Below are 16,189 nucleotides of genomic sequence, written 5' to 3' on the forward strand. Positions count from 1 at the left end.
TTTACAATAAAAAATGTACAAAAATAGCAGAGAGAAAATTGGAAACATGGTCCCTGGGAAAAGTGTTGGGTGAGAAAATTCAATGAACTGGCTAAAAATCTGGGGCATCCATTTACTCACATTGCTACTTTTAAAAAGAAAATTACTAATAATAGCATCTTGAGAACTACCTCCTATTAATCAATGACTATCATAGACCAATCCTTGAAATAATATTTCAGACACATTATGTCATGAAATACTAATGACAGTCTTCTGAACCTAAGATTTACATTTTAAGGCAAGAGAATTAAAACCTAGAGGTCAAGCAGCTTTCTCAGTGTCATGATAGAAGGTGGCACTGGGATATGAACCTCATTTCAGTTTCCTTATAGTCTTGTAATAATAATAATAAAATAATAATAATTATCTCTTTTCAGTAGACACTATCTGTACTACATCTGAATTGCCTGATGATTCAAAACATAACTCTTTGTAATTAGTTTTGAGATGCTCCTCCAAATACATAAAATATGTTTTGCTAGGACCAGATATACCTGCAGAGCAGGCAGACAAGGACAAAGATTGTAAGAGTAGAGAAAGGTCACACACCAAGTACAATGTTGGCAATCATGACTTGAGCTGGACTGAAACATGTCCATGCAGTTCTGTCATTGTTGCATTTGGAAAATAAACAGGATTTCAAGGTGACCATTCAACCTAAGAAAACAGTGTTTTCAAGCACTTTTAATTCTACTCTAGAAGCATTCACTTGTCTATAAATCATGTGCTAATTTATTCATTAAAATAACCTGTGCTTGGCAACATTTTATTAACCTAAGTTTATGTTAATAAGATTAGTACTTGTATTTTTAAATGCATCTCTTTATAATTATGCTGTAACTCTGATTCTTCCAATATAGACTTGGCCCTTTTACCCAACCCCCCAAACCTGTACTCTACATCCAATGAAATGAGTTCAAGTTGTAATATTATAGAATGGGTTTGGAAAGCCCAGATTTGACAGAGTCTATTCCCATACCCAGTCATGTGCCAGAATCTCCTGTGAGTTTTCTTAGACATATATAATAATTGATTGCTGCCTATATATCTTTACTGGCTACTGTACCATAATCTCTAGGCACATTGAAATTTTTCAGCAACTGGCTCACAAACCAGTACCGATGTACCATCACCAGGAGATTTCCACCCAACACAAATCCACAAATCTGCTCTTAGAAGCATGAGATCGTGAAACATACATTCTACAGTCATAACTTGTCATTGCAAATGATCCAGTGAGTCTCAGAAAACTTAATGGTAAATTCCATCATTACATGCTGACCCTGCAGTCTTTTTGCGGAGTTTGGTAACTATTTCAATGATAAGTTACTGCAAAGAAACCCTATCAACCCACAGAAAAAGATAGACTTTATGTGACCCTTGGAGATCAGGTGAAGACAATTATGATAGACAGTGGGGGTGGGAGCTGTTTATCTGGCAGGGTCCTATGAAAAACTAGAAAAAATTAAAAAAATGTATTTTGAAGCTGGGCATCAGTGGCTCACCCCTGTAATCCTAACTACTTAGAAGGCTGAGATCTGAAGGTTGTAGTGTGAAGTTAGCCCAGGCAAAAAAAGCTAGAAGCAGGGCTGTGGTTCAAGTGATACAGTGCAATTCTTGAATGAAAACGGGAGGTTATCCAGGCCCTGAGTTGAAACCCTAGTACTAGCACGAAATATGCATTTTGGGGACTCGGTATAGTGGTTCATGCCCAGCTGCTCAGAATGTAGAGATCTGAAGCATTGTGGTTCAAGGCCAGTATGGGCAAAACAGTTCATGAAACCTCCACATCTCAATCAATAAATTGGTCGTGGTGACACACATTTGCCATCTAGCTATGTCAGATTGTGGTCAGAGGCCACTCTGGACAAAAATATAAGATCCCTTCTAAAAAAATGACTAAAAAATCATAAATAACTGGGCATAGGGCTTAAATAGCAGAGCACTTGTCCAGCAAGTGTGAAGTCCTGAGTTCAGAATTATTTTTGACATTATTCAAAACTATTAAAATATTTTTAATTATTTTTTAAAATGCATTTATTCTAGAAGTACTGGCATTTCAGAAATAATTTTCAAAGGTTTGGAGCCAAAGTATGAAACAGAAAGTGAATATCGTTCCCTTCCATTTGATGCTCATGATGGACATTCCTAATCAATCAAAGCACTTTCCCTTGTTAAGCCCAAAACAAACCCCACGGCTCTTTTCAGCTAAGCACTCTAGGGCACTCACACCATTTCATAAACTCTCATATGTGTGGAACATGTCTGGAATAAGTAGATAAACCAAGATGACTTCTATTTTATCTCCTTCTAACCTATCATAGGCTATCTGTTTTTCACAGGGCGAATGAATATCAGAAGGTTCTCACGCCAGCAGCACCTTAGGTCACCTGGTTCTTGCTGATTTGTGCTGTGCTCATTTCATTTGCCATTTATATCTTTAAATGACAGGACCCAGAAATCAGTTACTTACTGACATGTTTATGATACAGCAAGTTATACTCCAATCATTCAAACCTATCGAGTTCCACTTTGAATAGATGTTCTTTGACTAAAAAGATCATATTATCTTTCTGCTAGAGTTCCATTGGTGGCACTGTATGTCTTCTTGTCTACAGATTCAGGCCCATATCACCATACAAACCTTTAGTGTCCCAGTGAATGACAGTGCAGAAATCACAAAGACACATACAGTTGTTACGGGGTTTCATTTGAAAAAGAAAATCATTATAATTCATTTATCTTGGGTTCCCACAATGGCCATTCTTATCTTGTTGGCCTCTATTGCCACTCTGCCAGTGATACTGAGTAGAATCCCATTTTCAATCATCTCTAGGGTGATACCTGGTTCATTAGGTTGACTTCATCACATCGACAGCTCCTGTGATCAAATAAGAAGATCTGAGAGGGCAGACAGACTCACCTCATCATAGATGCTGTCATTCCTGCGGAAGTCTCCAGCCCTCCTGGGAAGAACGTGGACATGAACATGCTGCAAATGTACAAGAAAGAAAAATAAATAAATAATAAATAAAATGTGATTATCTCCCCATATATTCTTAGACTTGACAGTAATGTTTTCATGGAGCCCAATTACTCCACATTGATTTCTGCAGGATTGTTTTTCAGAGGAAGATGATATTCACCTTTAGTAACTCTATATGAAATCTGCTGAGAACAGACAGGCACAAAGCAAGAGAGAGCAAGTTGGTGGCATATATGAATTTGAGTGAAATGCCAGAGTATTTTAGAGGCTCTCTGAAATTATTCAGACTTGTCACTCTTGGTTGTATTTAGCCAGGGCTTTGAAATGACAGTGTGCTTTAAAAGATGGCTATTGTGACTCTGCAACTGACAAAAGGTAAGAATTGGTTCACAGAGAACTGCCTAAAAGAGGAGGAAGTAATAAAGATCAAACTACAAACTCAGAGCTGTGAATAATACTCATAGAAGAGTAATGTAAACGATTATGATTCAGTAAGTTGTTGTTTACTATGAGAGCAAAGCTGTATATTTGGTATTATTTTGTATAGCATTCTTAAAAATCCTGTTTTAAAATTATGTCTGTTTTACAGATGAGGAAGTCAATGATCAGAGAGGTGACAGCCCCATAGGACATGTTAAGACTTAATACAGGAAAGGGGTCACCTGGGTCTGGCTACCTTGTTCTTCATTTGTTCATAATTCATTCTGTGAATTTAATCTTTTCAACGACCAATTTCTCTAGTCTATGATAGATATAGGTAGTATACATAGCAATGTTCTTATGGATTAACTGTCAATTAAGGTTCATGGTAGATCTAATACAATATATATGTACATATATATATATATATTCTTCAAGGTTAACCTGCCATGTGAAAGTTTTACTTTCCCAATAGCACTCATTGTATCTTGGCTAATGTTAAACCTTTTTCCTGGCCTTGAGCTATGTTTGGCATTTATTACAAATCATAGAGAAGAATATGAAAATGAAAAGCTTAAACATGAGGCAGGCAAAGAATCAAACTCCATCCCTGATCATGACCACCCCTCCATGATTACTGTGATTAGGACACCAGCCTTCAAAGAACCTCAACAGGACGTAAGATTAAGTGTTCCTGTGGCTTTGTGTATAAGGAAGGGAAATGATATGCTATTAATGCACAGGCAGGGAGCAAGGCAGTCTATGGTGAATTATGCAGAGAAGAACTTCAAGTTGGCTCTTGATAATATAGTCTCCAAAGAGTGACATGTTGGGGGGGGGAGGAGAGGAATATATTCTCAGGTCAACGATGAAGTCAGTCACAGACATCCCTCAGCAACTGTGGCAAGGGTGGACGTCAGTCACAAAAATTCTAAGAACATAGAGAGAGGGAGAAACAAAAACCAAACTAGCCAGGAACCAAATTCTGGTTGACATTGACTGAAGCCATGACCTGAATGATTTAAAAGGAAGACCAAGAGAAACCTTTATTATAATTAATATATGGGAAAATATGAGAGGAAAATAGAAGAAAATGAATAACCAAAATTTATTGGAGTGGTGGGGAGCTGGTCCTAGTTGGAGCATTGAGAACCAGTAGAGAGGGTAGATGAGAATGAAGGCTGCCAAAGTATTTTGTATGTCTTCATCTCTAACAGGGATTGCAAAAATTCCTGTTACATAGAGTTGTTAGGATTCAATCTGCTAAGGAAATGTTTAGCACATTGCTTAGCAAATAGCACTTAAAATATGCAGGTGCAGTGGGATTACTCACAATGTATACATATGTTTAAACTGAACCTGAAGACCAAGCAGAACTCTCATTGAGGGATTGATAACCACATGAGCAAGAAGCTCTTTGTATGGGGTCATTGTGAAAATGCTGCTTTTGACAAAGCTTGTTTCTGTGGCTTGGATGAGCAACTCTCATACTTCAGAATGTGTTTGGGGATTGGTAAAGTATAGATTGTCAGCCTGTCCCCATTTTCCTTTCTAACAAGCTCACAAGTGATACTTGAGAGTATCACTGCAGGCCAAGGCCATACTTTGAGAGCAGCCACTGCCTACAACCATCCACCTGCTTCCTTTCTAACCCGGCTCCTGCCAATTGTGCCAACGTAGGCACCAAGGCCTCTCTGTTTTGCCTACCCTTTGGAATTCTATGGAGACCTATTCATTAGTGTGTCTCTGGTTTCCTGTACTCTCACCATGGTCTCTGGTGATAGGTCAGTTATTATCCACCGCTAATATGGCTGGCCATGAACTTATCTTGGGGGAATGTCATTGGATGGAGCCTACCCTTACCTCATTTTATTTACTTTGCTCCACTGGCGCTATCTCTATAGGCTCTGTAACCACTTCACCCTGAAAATGCCACTGTTGGTCGTTTGTAGCCCTTTGAAACACACCATGACACCATATAATAAACAGCTTATTACTTAGGCAATTTTTCCTTAAGGACATAGATTTTACCTTATGTTGATACTTTGGCATAAATTCCTCAGTGACATGCTTCTGACAACCCACCCAGAGAATAGGGAATGCCATCATGCCCAAACCATCTCAAAGCCTTGTTGTTGTGGAAGAGACCATCAACACTGCCTTGGATGGAGTAGTATACTCCCAGTAACAGAGATCAAGGTGAATGTACATAACCAGCTCCTAGTGATTTCACGTTACTCGATGGTGGTAACAATGACTTTTCTAAGTGCAAACAGAGCATCTGCATTCTCCAGTGGGGCTGCAGTTTAGAGGCTTGAGTGATAAGAGTATTTTAAAAGTCCCATAACACATGTTACCCACATAACTTTCCAGTCAAATAAAATCTCATAATATTCATTGGCCCACTGATGTTTTGGAGAGTACTTTCTGACATGTTTATTGTAGATTTTTACATATTTTTTGTCATCTCTACAATACTTCTACAAAGGTAGTAATATTCTGCCACAGCAAGACTCACCTAAGGCATTGTGTCTATGCTCTTTCTCTGATATTTTAGAAAACGACCAAATATTCTCAACTTAAAAGAAGCAAAATGTATTTATACAATAAGTTGACATTCATCAAGATGCCTTATACTCACAAACTGACGTGTTGCATTGAAATGCCTTTGTACAACTAAAGGTAATAAAATTATTAAGTAAAAAAGAAAACCCACAAGAACTATTTTTAAAAGATTATTATGTTAGCATCAAATTAACATATGTGCAGCGTAGAAAATCAGTTACAAATAGAAAAGCAAAGAAGAAAAATTTCAGATCCCCAGTTACTCTTATAGCTAAGCAATAATGATTCCTTTGCTTCTGTCAGAGGGAAACAAATATAAATAGTATTCTTGTCTGCACTGACCCAGAAAATACACCTTAAAAGAAGTAGAACCTGGATCAGTAAGGGAGCAAGGGTCAAAAAAGCAAGAAAGGCAGCCAGTAAATGACATGGAATCAAGCAAGTTATTGCCATGCATGACTGGAGATTAGTTCTGCTAGAGAATTTTAGGAGGCAGTACAAATCATGCACCTTGAAGTTATCCCTCATGAGAGGTGAGGAAGCTGAACTATCTGTACAGTAGCTCTGTCCTCATTGGTTGAGGACTGCTCCAGGAAGCATCACAGTTACTGGGCCCTGGGGGCAAGATGATTGGAGTAGTATAAGATGTCATTTGCAGCAGCACTTTACAAAGTAGCGTATCATTTCTAATACTTAGGATCTCATACTCTGAAAGTTCATGGACTTGGCCACCTTCGCATGAAATAGGACAGATGAAGGGCTCATCATTGGTTTTCAAACTGCAATCATGAGGTCCTACTGTTCTCGATTCAAACCCGGGAGTAGCCAGGGATGGTTCATGCTGAAAACAAGAACCTTTCACAGGACAGGAGAGCAGGCTTCCGTGCCCCAGCCCCGATTCAGCCAGAGCAGTTCTGCTAGCTGTTTCTTTGTTGAGATCCCATATACAATTTCAGTTGCAAAAGTACTTATTATTATTGAAAACAAAACCAAAAGACCCCCATAAAAAATCCCATCCTCAAACAGTAAGGCTTAGAATCAGAAAATGTTAGGGAGTTGCTAACTGACAGAATCTAATTTCATTTCATTGAGGAGGAAAGTGACTTCCCTAAGAGCGATACGAAAACAATGATAGGTTTAAGACGAGAACCCCAAACCCCAAAGCCTTGTCTTCCAGGCTTTCTACCCATTTTCCTACTCTATCTGTCCTAGATCTCAGAGATGTACAAGTCACACAGACAAAATGCCAGGGTAAACCAGAACACTGTCTTTCACCAGGTGAGTTTCTTAAACCTTCTGTCACCTTTCAAGGAATCCTAAAACCACTATCTTAACACATGAAATTGTTGTACAAATTACATATGAAATTATGTACATGACATTCTTAGGCCCAACGCTGGCAGATCCTAAGTATTCAATGCATTCTGGCAAGGCTAATATTACATGACAGTGTCTCTGTAAACATTTTTTTTGACAACCAGCTTCTGCTATAAAGCAGACAGCTAAGTTCTTCAGTGAGCTGTGCTGAGTATATTCTTCTTCAAGCTGTCACCATTTCTAAGCTTGTGTTTTTGATATAGCTGGATTCTGCCTTTTTGGATTTGCACCAAAGAGAAGGCACCTTCTCTTTCTAGGTTGAGGGTCAGCCTGAAATCACTCAAAGCCACTTAGATGTGAAATAAATGTCACTAGAAATAATGCTGCTCAGAGAGCTTTGTGGACACCCCAGCCTCGTCCATGGAGGAGAATCAAAAGGCGCTGGAGACAGTGATGGTTTCACCCTTTTTTCAGTATTGCATCATCCTGGTGATGTTCAGGAAGTTTGTATGCCTTTCATGAAACAGGAAATAATGCTTTCAGGGGGAGGAGGGTGGTGGAGAGAGGATCCAAACTGTCACAGTCATGAAGGGAAACAAAGGGAGAGAAAAGATAAGGACACAATTCAGTTAACAAACAAAAAAAATATGCCTCTCAAATCTGTAGAGATCCTATAGAGTTTTGTGACTTAACAATTGTGTTTTTAAGCCATACATCACTGGCAGCGCTCCAACGGTGAGTTATAATAATACATCACGAGAGGAATGACGCTCCCATGATATATTGGAGCCGTACATCATCTAAGCAACACAGCATTCATGATGTATTGCTCCCAACCACAATGAGAGTTTAAAGGAGCTTTTGGCAACCAGACAGTTTTAAATTTCAAATTTTCTCAATATTAAGGTCTTTTCAAGCCCACTAAAAAGCAAGGCGATGGCGTTTGATACTAGAGGAGGTGGCAGTGAACTCTGAGAGCCTGACTATGTGTCTGTCATTTCCTTTTTGCCTTTAAGCTCACAGGTGGAAATAATTGTCAGGCTTAAAAGTTTTCTGTTTTTCTTTCCAATTCATCCTCCAGGAGAACAGAAGCTCAGGGAACTGAACAAGTGTCGATGCATCTCTTTTGCCAATCAATTTCTCCTCTCCTCAACACAGCAAGCATGAGAAGCACATCAGTATCCCAAAGAACTGGCTTGCATGAGATGCGTGATAGGCATTGGATAAACCCAGGAGAGAATATTTTTATTTTCTTTGTTAAAAGAAGCTCTTGCACTGAAATTCAGAGCAAAAGAAAAAAAAAGAATAGAGATAAAGTAGATCAACTTCCTTACTCATCCCTCACAAACAGGGTGGCTAGGAAGAAAGCAAGCCTTTGCTATCATGTGTGTGATTAAAACACTGGAAGCACTAAGAGAAAAAGAAAGGGGGATGACATGTGAGCATCACTCCCTAAGGAGTAAATGGAAGCCTCCGTCACCTTCCCTGCTTTAACTGTGAGTTTATAAGAGGGCAAAGTAGACATGAGAATGTATCCACTCTGCTTAAAATCTACTCACTTGGGGTAGTGGGTAAAGGGATCACTGTGAATTAAGAAGGCAGGTGTTAGGAAACTTTTCCTTTAAAAAAAAAAAAAGAAAACAAATCCCACTCCAATAAACAGAACAAAATGAGAAATCTCCCTACTGTTTGTGTAATAGACCCAAACAAGAACAAGGAGAGACAATTATATTTCAAGTGGCTTCTTCCATTTTCTTTCTTTAATGGATTTAAAGGAAAGAACAGTGGTAGAGTTACTGCCATGTGGAGAGGAACATCTGGGCCTGAAGAATTAACACAGTCTCGCTTCCCATTATCCTGCCTGTAGTTTTTCACTCCTTTGGCTTCCACCAGTCGATTCTAGATCTCAAATTACTATAGATTTTTGGCATCGCCCCTCACCCCCTCTTCTTTCCTTCCAATGGGTAGAACCGTTTACTGTTTCAACAAGTCATCCCAGGGTTCCTTTCTCCTGTAACAGTAAGTTAACTATACAGACATTGCAACTACTCTAAGGCTATTAGATAAGTAATGGGAATAAACAGGCTCTGCTTCTGGAGAGAGGTGGGTCCTTGCTTGGACTGTGAAATGAACCCCAAATATCGCCTCTTCTTCTCTATAAAGAAATGACCAAAATATCATTTTGTGTGTGTGTGTGTGTGTGTGTGTGTGTGTGTGTGTGTTTGTGTTCCAATCCTGAGATTTAAAATCAGGGCCTGGGTTCTATCCCTGCGCTTTTTTGCTCAAGGCTAGTGTCCTACCACTAGAGCCACAGTTCCACCTTCAGCTTTTGTGGTAGTTAATTGGAGTCTCACAAACTTTCCTGCATAGGCTGGCTTCAAACCACAAGAGGATTACAGTCATAAGCCACTGATGTCAAGCCAAAATATCATTTTTAACGTAACAAAAAATCACTTTTACATTTATAGTAATATAATATTCTTCACTCATCTACCATTTTCTAATTATTATGTCATAATATTAACTATTATAAATATATATATATATCTATTTGTTAGAATACTATGTTAGTCACTATGCTTAATTCTATATATACATATATATATATATATATATATATATATATACACATATATATAAAATCACACTTCTATGCCCAAAACATTATAAAGTAAGAACTATTACCTCCATTTTTTTTAATGAGGAAACCAAAACTTACTAGGATTCAGTGAACTGAAGTCATATATTCCTTTTGGGAAATCTTATTTCTAATGATTCTAAGTATTTTATCTGTCCCAAGTGGAGGGGGGAATAAAGGACTTGACATTCTCACAGACTAGGCCACTATTTTTTTTTAATTCTATCAATACCCTTAAACCTCCATTGCATCCAGAATACAGCTTTGGGAGAAAGTAAACAGAACCCTTCAGGTTCTAAGTAAAAACAAAAACCTCAAACATATTAGCAATTTCTGAAATCGAGTACTTTTGATTATTATCATCCTAAGAGTAACAGTTGTGGCTATTTACTAAGCTCTTAAAATTTATGGGTAATGTATATGTAGAAGTGAGCATTTTTAGTTTTTAAATATTTTTTTATTGTAAAGATACTGTACAAAGGGGTTACAGTTACATGAGTAAGGTAATGAGTACATTTTCTATCAAGCATTGTTACTCCCTCCTTTGTTTTCCCCTACTATCCCTTCTCTCCCCACCTCCCCAACTCCTCCCTCTCCTCCACCCAAAGTTGTAAAGTTCATTTTCAACATAGTGTCTTGTACATCTCATTGTTACAGTGGGCGAACCTGTATCCTTGTTTCAGCATTTTGTTATTTCCCTCCGCAAATTAGAAAAATGTATGTAAATGATGCAGGGCACCAGAATCAAATACGGTGACAACAGGGATTATACCATAGGGGGAAGAACATACAAAAGAAACAAAAAAAAAATCACAGAGTATATTAAATATTAAAAACAGCAGCAACAAAGAAAAAAACCTCATGTGTCCATATCCTGGGGTTCATTTCCCTTAGCATCATCTTATATGGTCATATGTACTAGCTTTCGACCTTTTCTGCTTAGATGGTGGGATTATCCTAGATGTATACTAGTTATTGCAAATAAGGGAAACCATGGGACCTATGCTTCTTTGTGTCTGGCTTACTTTGAAGTGAGCACTTTATCTGCAACATCTCTCAACATCATTGTCAGCAACATCGACATCAATACCAATATCACCAACATCATGTCATTATTTATGGATGAAGAAATGGAGGCCTGGGGAAGTGAAATGAGGATGCTCAATTATTCCAAAGCCCAGTTGTGAAAGTATAGTTCAAGTCAGCTTGGTAGAAGTTCTTGGCCCACTTCTTCTTTAAGGTATTAACCTCTTCTGCAAGGGAGGCCTATGACCAAGAAGACATTTCTAACAAATTTGATTTCAACCTCCCACACATATTCTTTGATTAACTTTCCATGACATCCACCTCTAAGCTCTTAAAATTATTTGGCAAGGAGTGAATTCATAACCATTTCCCTTAAAGAAGTTGACACTCTCAAGCAATGTTTGCAAAACCATGCCAACACAGCATTCAGGAACTTTAGTTGGAGCCATCCCTATTACATTAGGTTAACTGCTTGTGCAACAAGACAGATGAAACATTGGGTGGATTATTCTTGTATAAAGAGTCTTTTTGGTCCCCCAAGAAAACATAATTCAGGTTCTTTATGAAATCTGTCCTCTTTGCTTTTGTGCAAAGAGAGTGCCTTACTGAGAACTACAGTAAAATGACTTTCAAGAGATACAGAGCATGTTCCTTGATTTACCAAAACTGTATGTTATCAGCTATCTTTGTAATCATGGTGTTTAGAATGTATGTTGATAGGGGAAATTTTTTTTTCTTTCCTTTCCTTTCTCTCCCTCTTCCTCCAGTTTTCAAGAACCATTTCAAAGTCTTCTTCATTTATGTAGACTTTAGACTCTTCAGGGAAATTCTCATTCTTCCTATGTAGTTTGATGACAGCTTTTAACTATAAAGTATAAAAAAATACACTTTTTTCATTAGTTGGGAATTTTGAGATATTCATTATTGTATTTTTTCTCCTGATTATTTCCTTCTCTAAACTCCTCTCCCTGAGGGCAGAAAACATATTCATAATCTCATAGTGGCTAGGTTGACGATGGGCAGATGGATACATGGATAGTTAAACAGATAGATGAGGACCTGAATGAATGAGTAGATGGTTAAATGATGGACAACTGCTATTGTAGTTTCATAGCCCGCTAAAAAGTTTAACCATATATGGATTGATTTTCTTGGCTATTTGTGTTCTTTTCCTGGGCTTGGTGTTTCCTGGGCCTATGAGGCTATATCCTACAAAGAGCCATTAGGTGCACAATGAATATATCAAGGAATATGTGAATTCTCAAATATGCTGAAGTGCCTAAAACAGAGAAATAACCTAAAGGCAATCATCAGAGCTGCCAAAGCCATAGTTACTTCTCAGCACTAACTTTAGCATCGGCCATAGTGTTTCTCTCTCTCTCTCTTTTTCTCTCTCTAGAGAAGAACAAATATCTCTCTTTAGAAAGCTTCTGACCTCTTTGCAAGACCAAATACCAAGAATATGTATGCTTTATTTACACACCATACCAGAACATCGATCCAAAGTAAGTTTCTCTGAGGCCTTTCTGTTGGGTATACATGAAAGGATTTGGATGTAAATGGAGCAATGGTGGTATTTTTCCTTGTCTTACTCATTTCGTGACAAACGCACATTGCTTTATTATTCACTGTACACATAATTACAGTTTCTTTAATTTATGATTCAATAAAATGTATACTAATAAACATTTACTGCTCCATGAATAAACATTCAAATGAAAGTTTTAATAGAGGTTACATGTTTCGAAGCAGTTCCGTAGCTTTTTAGAAATCTTACCCTCTACTTAATGAGCAACATTTCCATAATCTGTGCATTATTGCTTAAGTCTGCCTTTAGGAATATTTTACAAAGAAAAAAATTTGTGAAATATCTATCCAAAGGGGGGAAATGTTATGGGGATTAGCTACTTGTCCTGTTAAAGAGATAGGACATGCTTTTATGTCCCTCCAAAGACTGTAACACAGTAATTATGGAGGTGGTATGTCCTAATTATTGCTCTAACTGGGTGCACCACTGTTACAGATTTTGCCTCTCAGATCAGGCTTAAACAAAAATGATGAGCTACCCAGAAAGGTCAACCACGAAGGCCAGCCTTGTGCTAATTCTCTTTCCAGTGTTAACAAAGAGAACAGAAACTAGAACTCTAAATTCAGAGGGGGTCAGGATACTGCCAAATGGCCATTCACAGATGTAGAATCAGACAAATGGTTTAAGAATTCTAGCCAATCTGAGGTAAATGAATTCAGTAAATCCTAAGCTTAATGTGATATATTATTTTCAATGAGAGTTAGTTTTTAGGCAAATTATTTAATAGAATTTGATGTCATTATCATTTCAAAAGGCTCATCTATTTCAAATAATTTCTGCAAATTGTGTTCATAAAAGCATGCACTTTAAAAATAACTAAAGCATCATAATGATACATTTCTTTCCTCTTTGTGCAGCAGCTATGACTGGGTTGTTTAACTAGAAAGAAATAAATGCCAGGAGAAGTTGAGGAACAAAGATTCTTCACAAATTGACAACCTCTAGATATTTGGCCTCTGTAGAACAGAGATGAAATGTGTTAAAATGAAATGGCATTTTGTGATATATCAGCCCACTTTATTAGTGGATCGGCACTACTTATATAAACTTTGTCAGGCAGGACTCAATTTAAATAGTGAGGTGCCATATTTCTTTGGTAGGAGTCAGTATCTTCAGGTCTGCATGGAACATTCTGGAGTCAATACTGTTGCTTTCCACAGGAATTAGGGTAAATGGCTAAAAGTTCCTAATAAAACTCTTTGCCCACTATCCATGATTTGCAAAGATTTTTCACCTAGCTTTGATTGTTAATGCAAAATCTTTCAAGTAAAGACCATCTTTCCTAACCTAAGCTGAATATAAGACTCCCACCATTTCAATATGCCTAGTATTTTTGAGGATTTACAGACACTTGTTGACAATGAATTATGAGAAAACATTGATGATACAGAGTCACATCAAACTGGGAGCCAAGAGTCCTCCTTTATTTCTTTATGGATTTCTTTTTTCCTCCCATCTTTATTTTGGAAGGATATGTTAACATCCCAGTAACAGTACTAATTGTATGCGTTCTGTGTCAGATACTATACAGAAATCTTTACTTAAATTATCTCACTTTAAATATCCTCTATCATAATATTTCAAATTTTCAGATGAGAACCAAAGCCCAAGAAGATGTAAAAAAGTACTGCACCAAGCAAAAGGTGGAATTAGTATTCCGATCCAGTTAATACAGCTATTTTTACAGATGTTTTTCACAAAACAAAACATGCAGAATAAATACAATCTTTCACATGATTCAAATGTTATCACGTTTCTCCACTGGATTTCTTTCCACATTTCATTTTGCTCTAAGTACATATGCTGTTTTGTTTTCTAATATTCCTGAAGTAGAATCAGGCTGAGCTATCTTATTGAAGGTTATATTTCTCTTCTACATCAACTGAGCAGACTCAAATGTTTAAAAATGAATCCTCTTCTAGAATGGAATAAATCTCAACTTACAGATCTGCTAAATGGAGCAGGGGTTCTATTCAATGTGCCAGAATAGCACATGATATTGAAATTACTACTTTAGAAAAATATCTCTACCCTATGTGCATTGTAGAATTATTCACAATACCCAGAATATGGAAACAATGGAGTACCAACAAATGGATGAATGGGTAAAAAGAACTGTGGTATAAGATTGAATATTATTCACCATTTTAAAGAAAGGCTATCTTGCCATTTACTATGGTAAGGATGAACACTAAAGGATATATATTGAGTGAAAGAAAAATAAATGCTGTACAATCTCACTTATATACAGGATAAAAAGCCAAATGTATGGCGATGGAGAATAAAACAGTGGTGGAGATACAGGTTACAGGATTCAGAGTAAAAGATATGGGGCTTATGAACAAGTCTGATATTAATATTATAATATTAGTACTATAGATCTACCTTGGTATCCATGAGAGATCAGTTCCATGGCTCCTCATGAGTACATACTAAATAGTACAGAATTTGCATACACTCCTGTATTCTTTCAATTCTCCTTTATGTTTGAGAGCTCCCTTAAGATAACTGATAATACTTAAAACAATGTAAGTGCCATACAAACAGCTGTTATACTCTACTGTTTGGAGAGTAAGGGAAAGAAAAAAGCATCTCTATATGCTCAGTGCAGATGCAATTTTTAGTAAAATATGTTCAGCCTATGTCGATCTGAATCCACAATGTTCAACCCAATGATATGGAGCATCAACTGTATGCATGTAGGATTCTGGCTCTATTAGCAAGTATTAATTATTCTTGCCACAAAACAGACATAACGAAGAGTTACTATGTGAGAAGATATATATATTAATTTGTTTTATTAAAATAAACATTTCTCTGTCTACTTGTATCCCATAATACCAGGGGATGTATATAGAATAAATTTTATTTTAAAACTAACCAATTACACAACATTTCCAAAAAACAAGAATGTTTTCAAACTGAAAATTGTATAATTCAGTGGAATAAACAGTCCCAACCAATTTCACACAACTTACCAGCACTGATTTCATAGCTTTAGACAGAATAAATGACTCCGATTAGGGCAATGATCCTGAGTTTTATAGGGACCTCTTAAATCACATCTCAGTTTGGGTCAAGAATGATGATTCTGGGATCATAGAGGGCTGCATATCATCTCAGCCTGGCTCCCTCACAAGAAGCCAGAGAGATTTGTGGGGCCCTGTCTGGTGGCTTTGAGGCACAATGAATACTGTTATGGCAATAGTAATAAAAAAGGAATCAGGGAGTGGGGAAGCCCTGAAACTAACCCTCATTTTTCTCATCATGTACTTTGTTGCTCAGTGAGGCAAAGGGATTCCAGGAGCAAAGTCCAAAAACAAGCAGGTATGAGAACTTGATAGTTTTTTTTTTTTTCTGTATAATTTATGGGAGTATGGGACTTCTGTTGACCAAATCTTTGTATTTCAAAATAAATCCCTTGCTTCTGTCTCCATGGTTCAACACAGACTCGCTATTACTGGAGGACACACAGCTGACTGTAGATGAAAATTTCACTTTGCCAAGAATCTGACTATAGACCAGAAATTTATAGTGGTGAAAACCTCTTATGGACATTTAGCATGAAAGCTCCTTCATGATTTGGGTCAGATTGTGCTGTGCAAGG

General features: G+C 37.3%; 1 protein-coding gene across 7 annotated transcripts in view; it reads right to left on the reverse strand.

Annotated features, from left to right (window-relative positions):
- Positions 1-16,189, reverse strand: part of Fhit (fragile histidine triad diadenosine triphosphatase) — a 1,324,198-nt gene that overhangs the window by 175,519 nt on the left and 1,132,490 nt on the right. For all 7 annotated transcript variants that reach the window (XM_042680216.1, XM_042680219.1, XM_042680218.1 and 4 more), the window contains one exon: positions 2,966-3,034. In XM_042680216.1, the coding sequence (XP_042536150.1) occupies positions 2,966-3,034 (69 nt within the window). The remainder of the gene's footprint in view (positions 1-2,965; positions 3,035-16,189) is intronic.

Source organism: Dipodomys spectabilis, unplaced genomic scaffold (assembly GCF_019054845.1).
Source record: "Dipodomys spectabilis isolate Male_0828 unplaced genomic scaffold, ASM1905484v1 ptg000054l, whole genome shotgun sequence".
NCBI lineage: Eukaryota > Metazoa > Chordata > Mammalia > Rodentia > Heteromyidae > Dipodomys > Dipodomys spectabilis.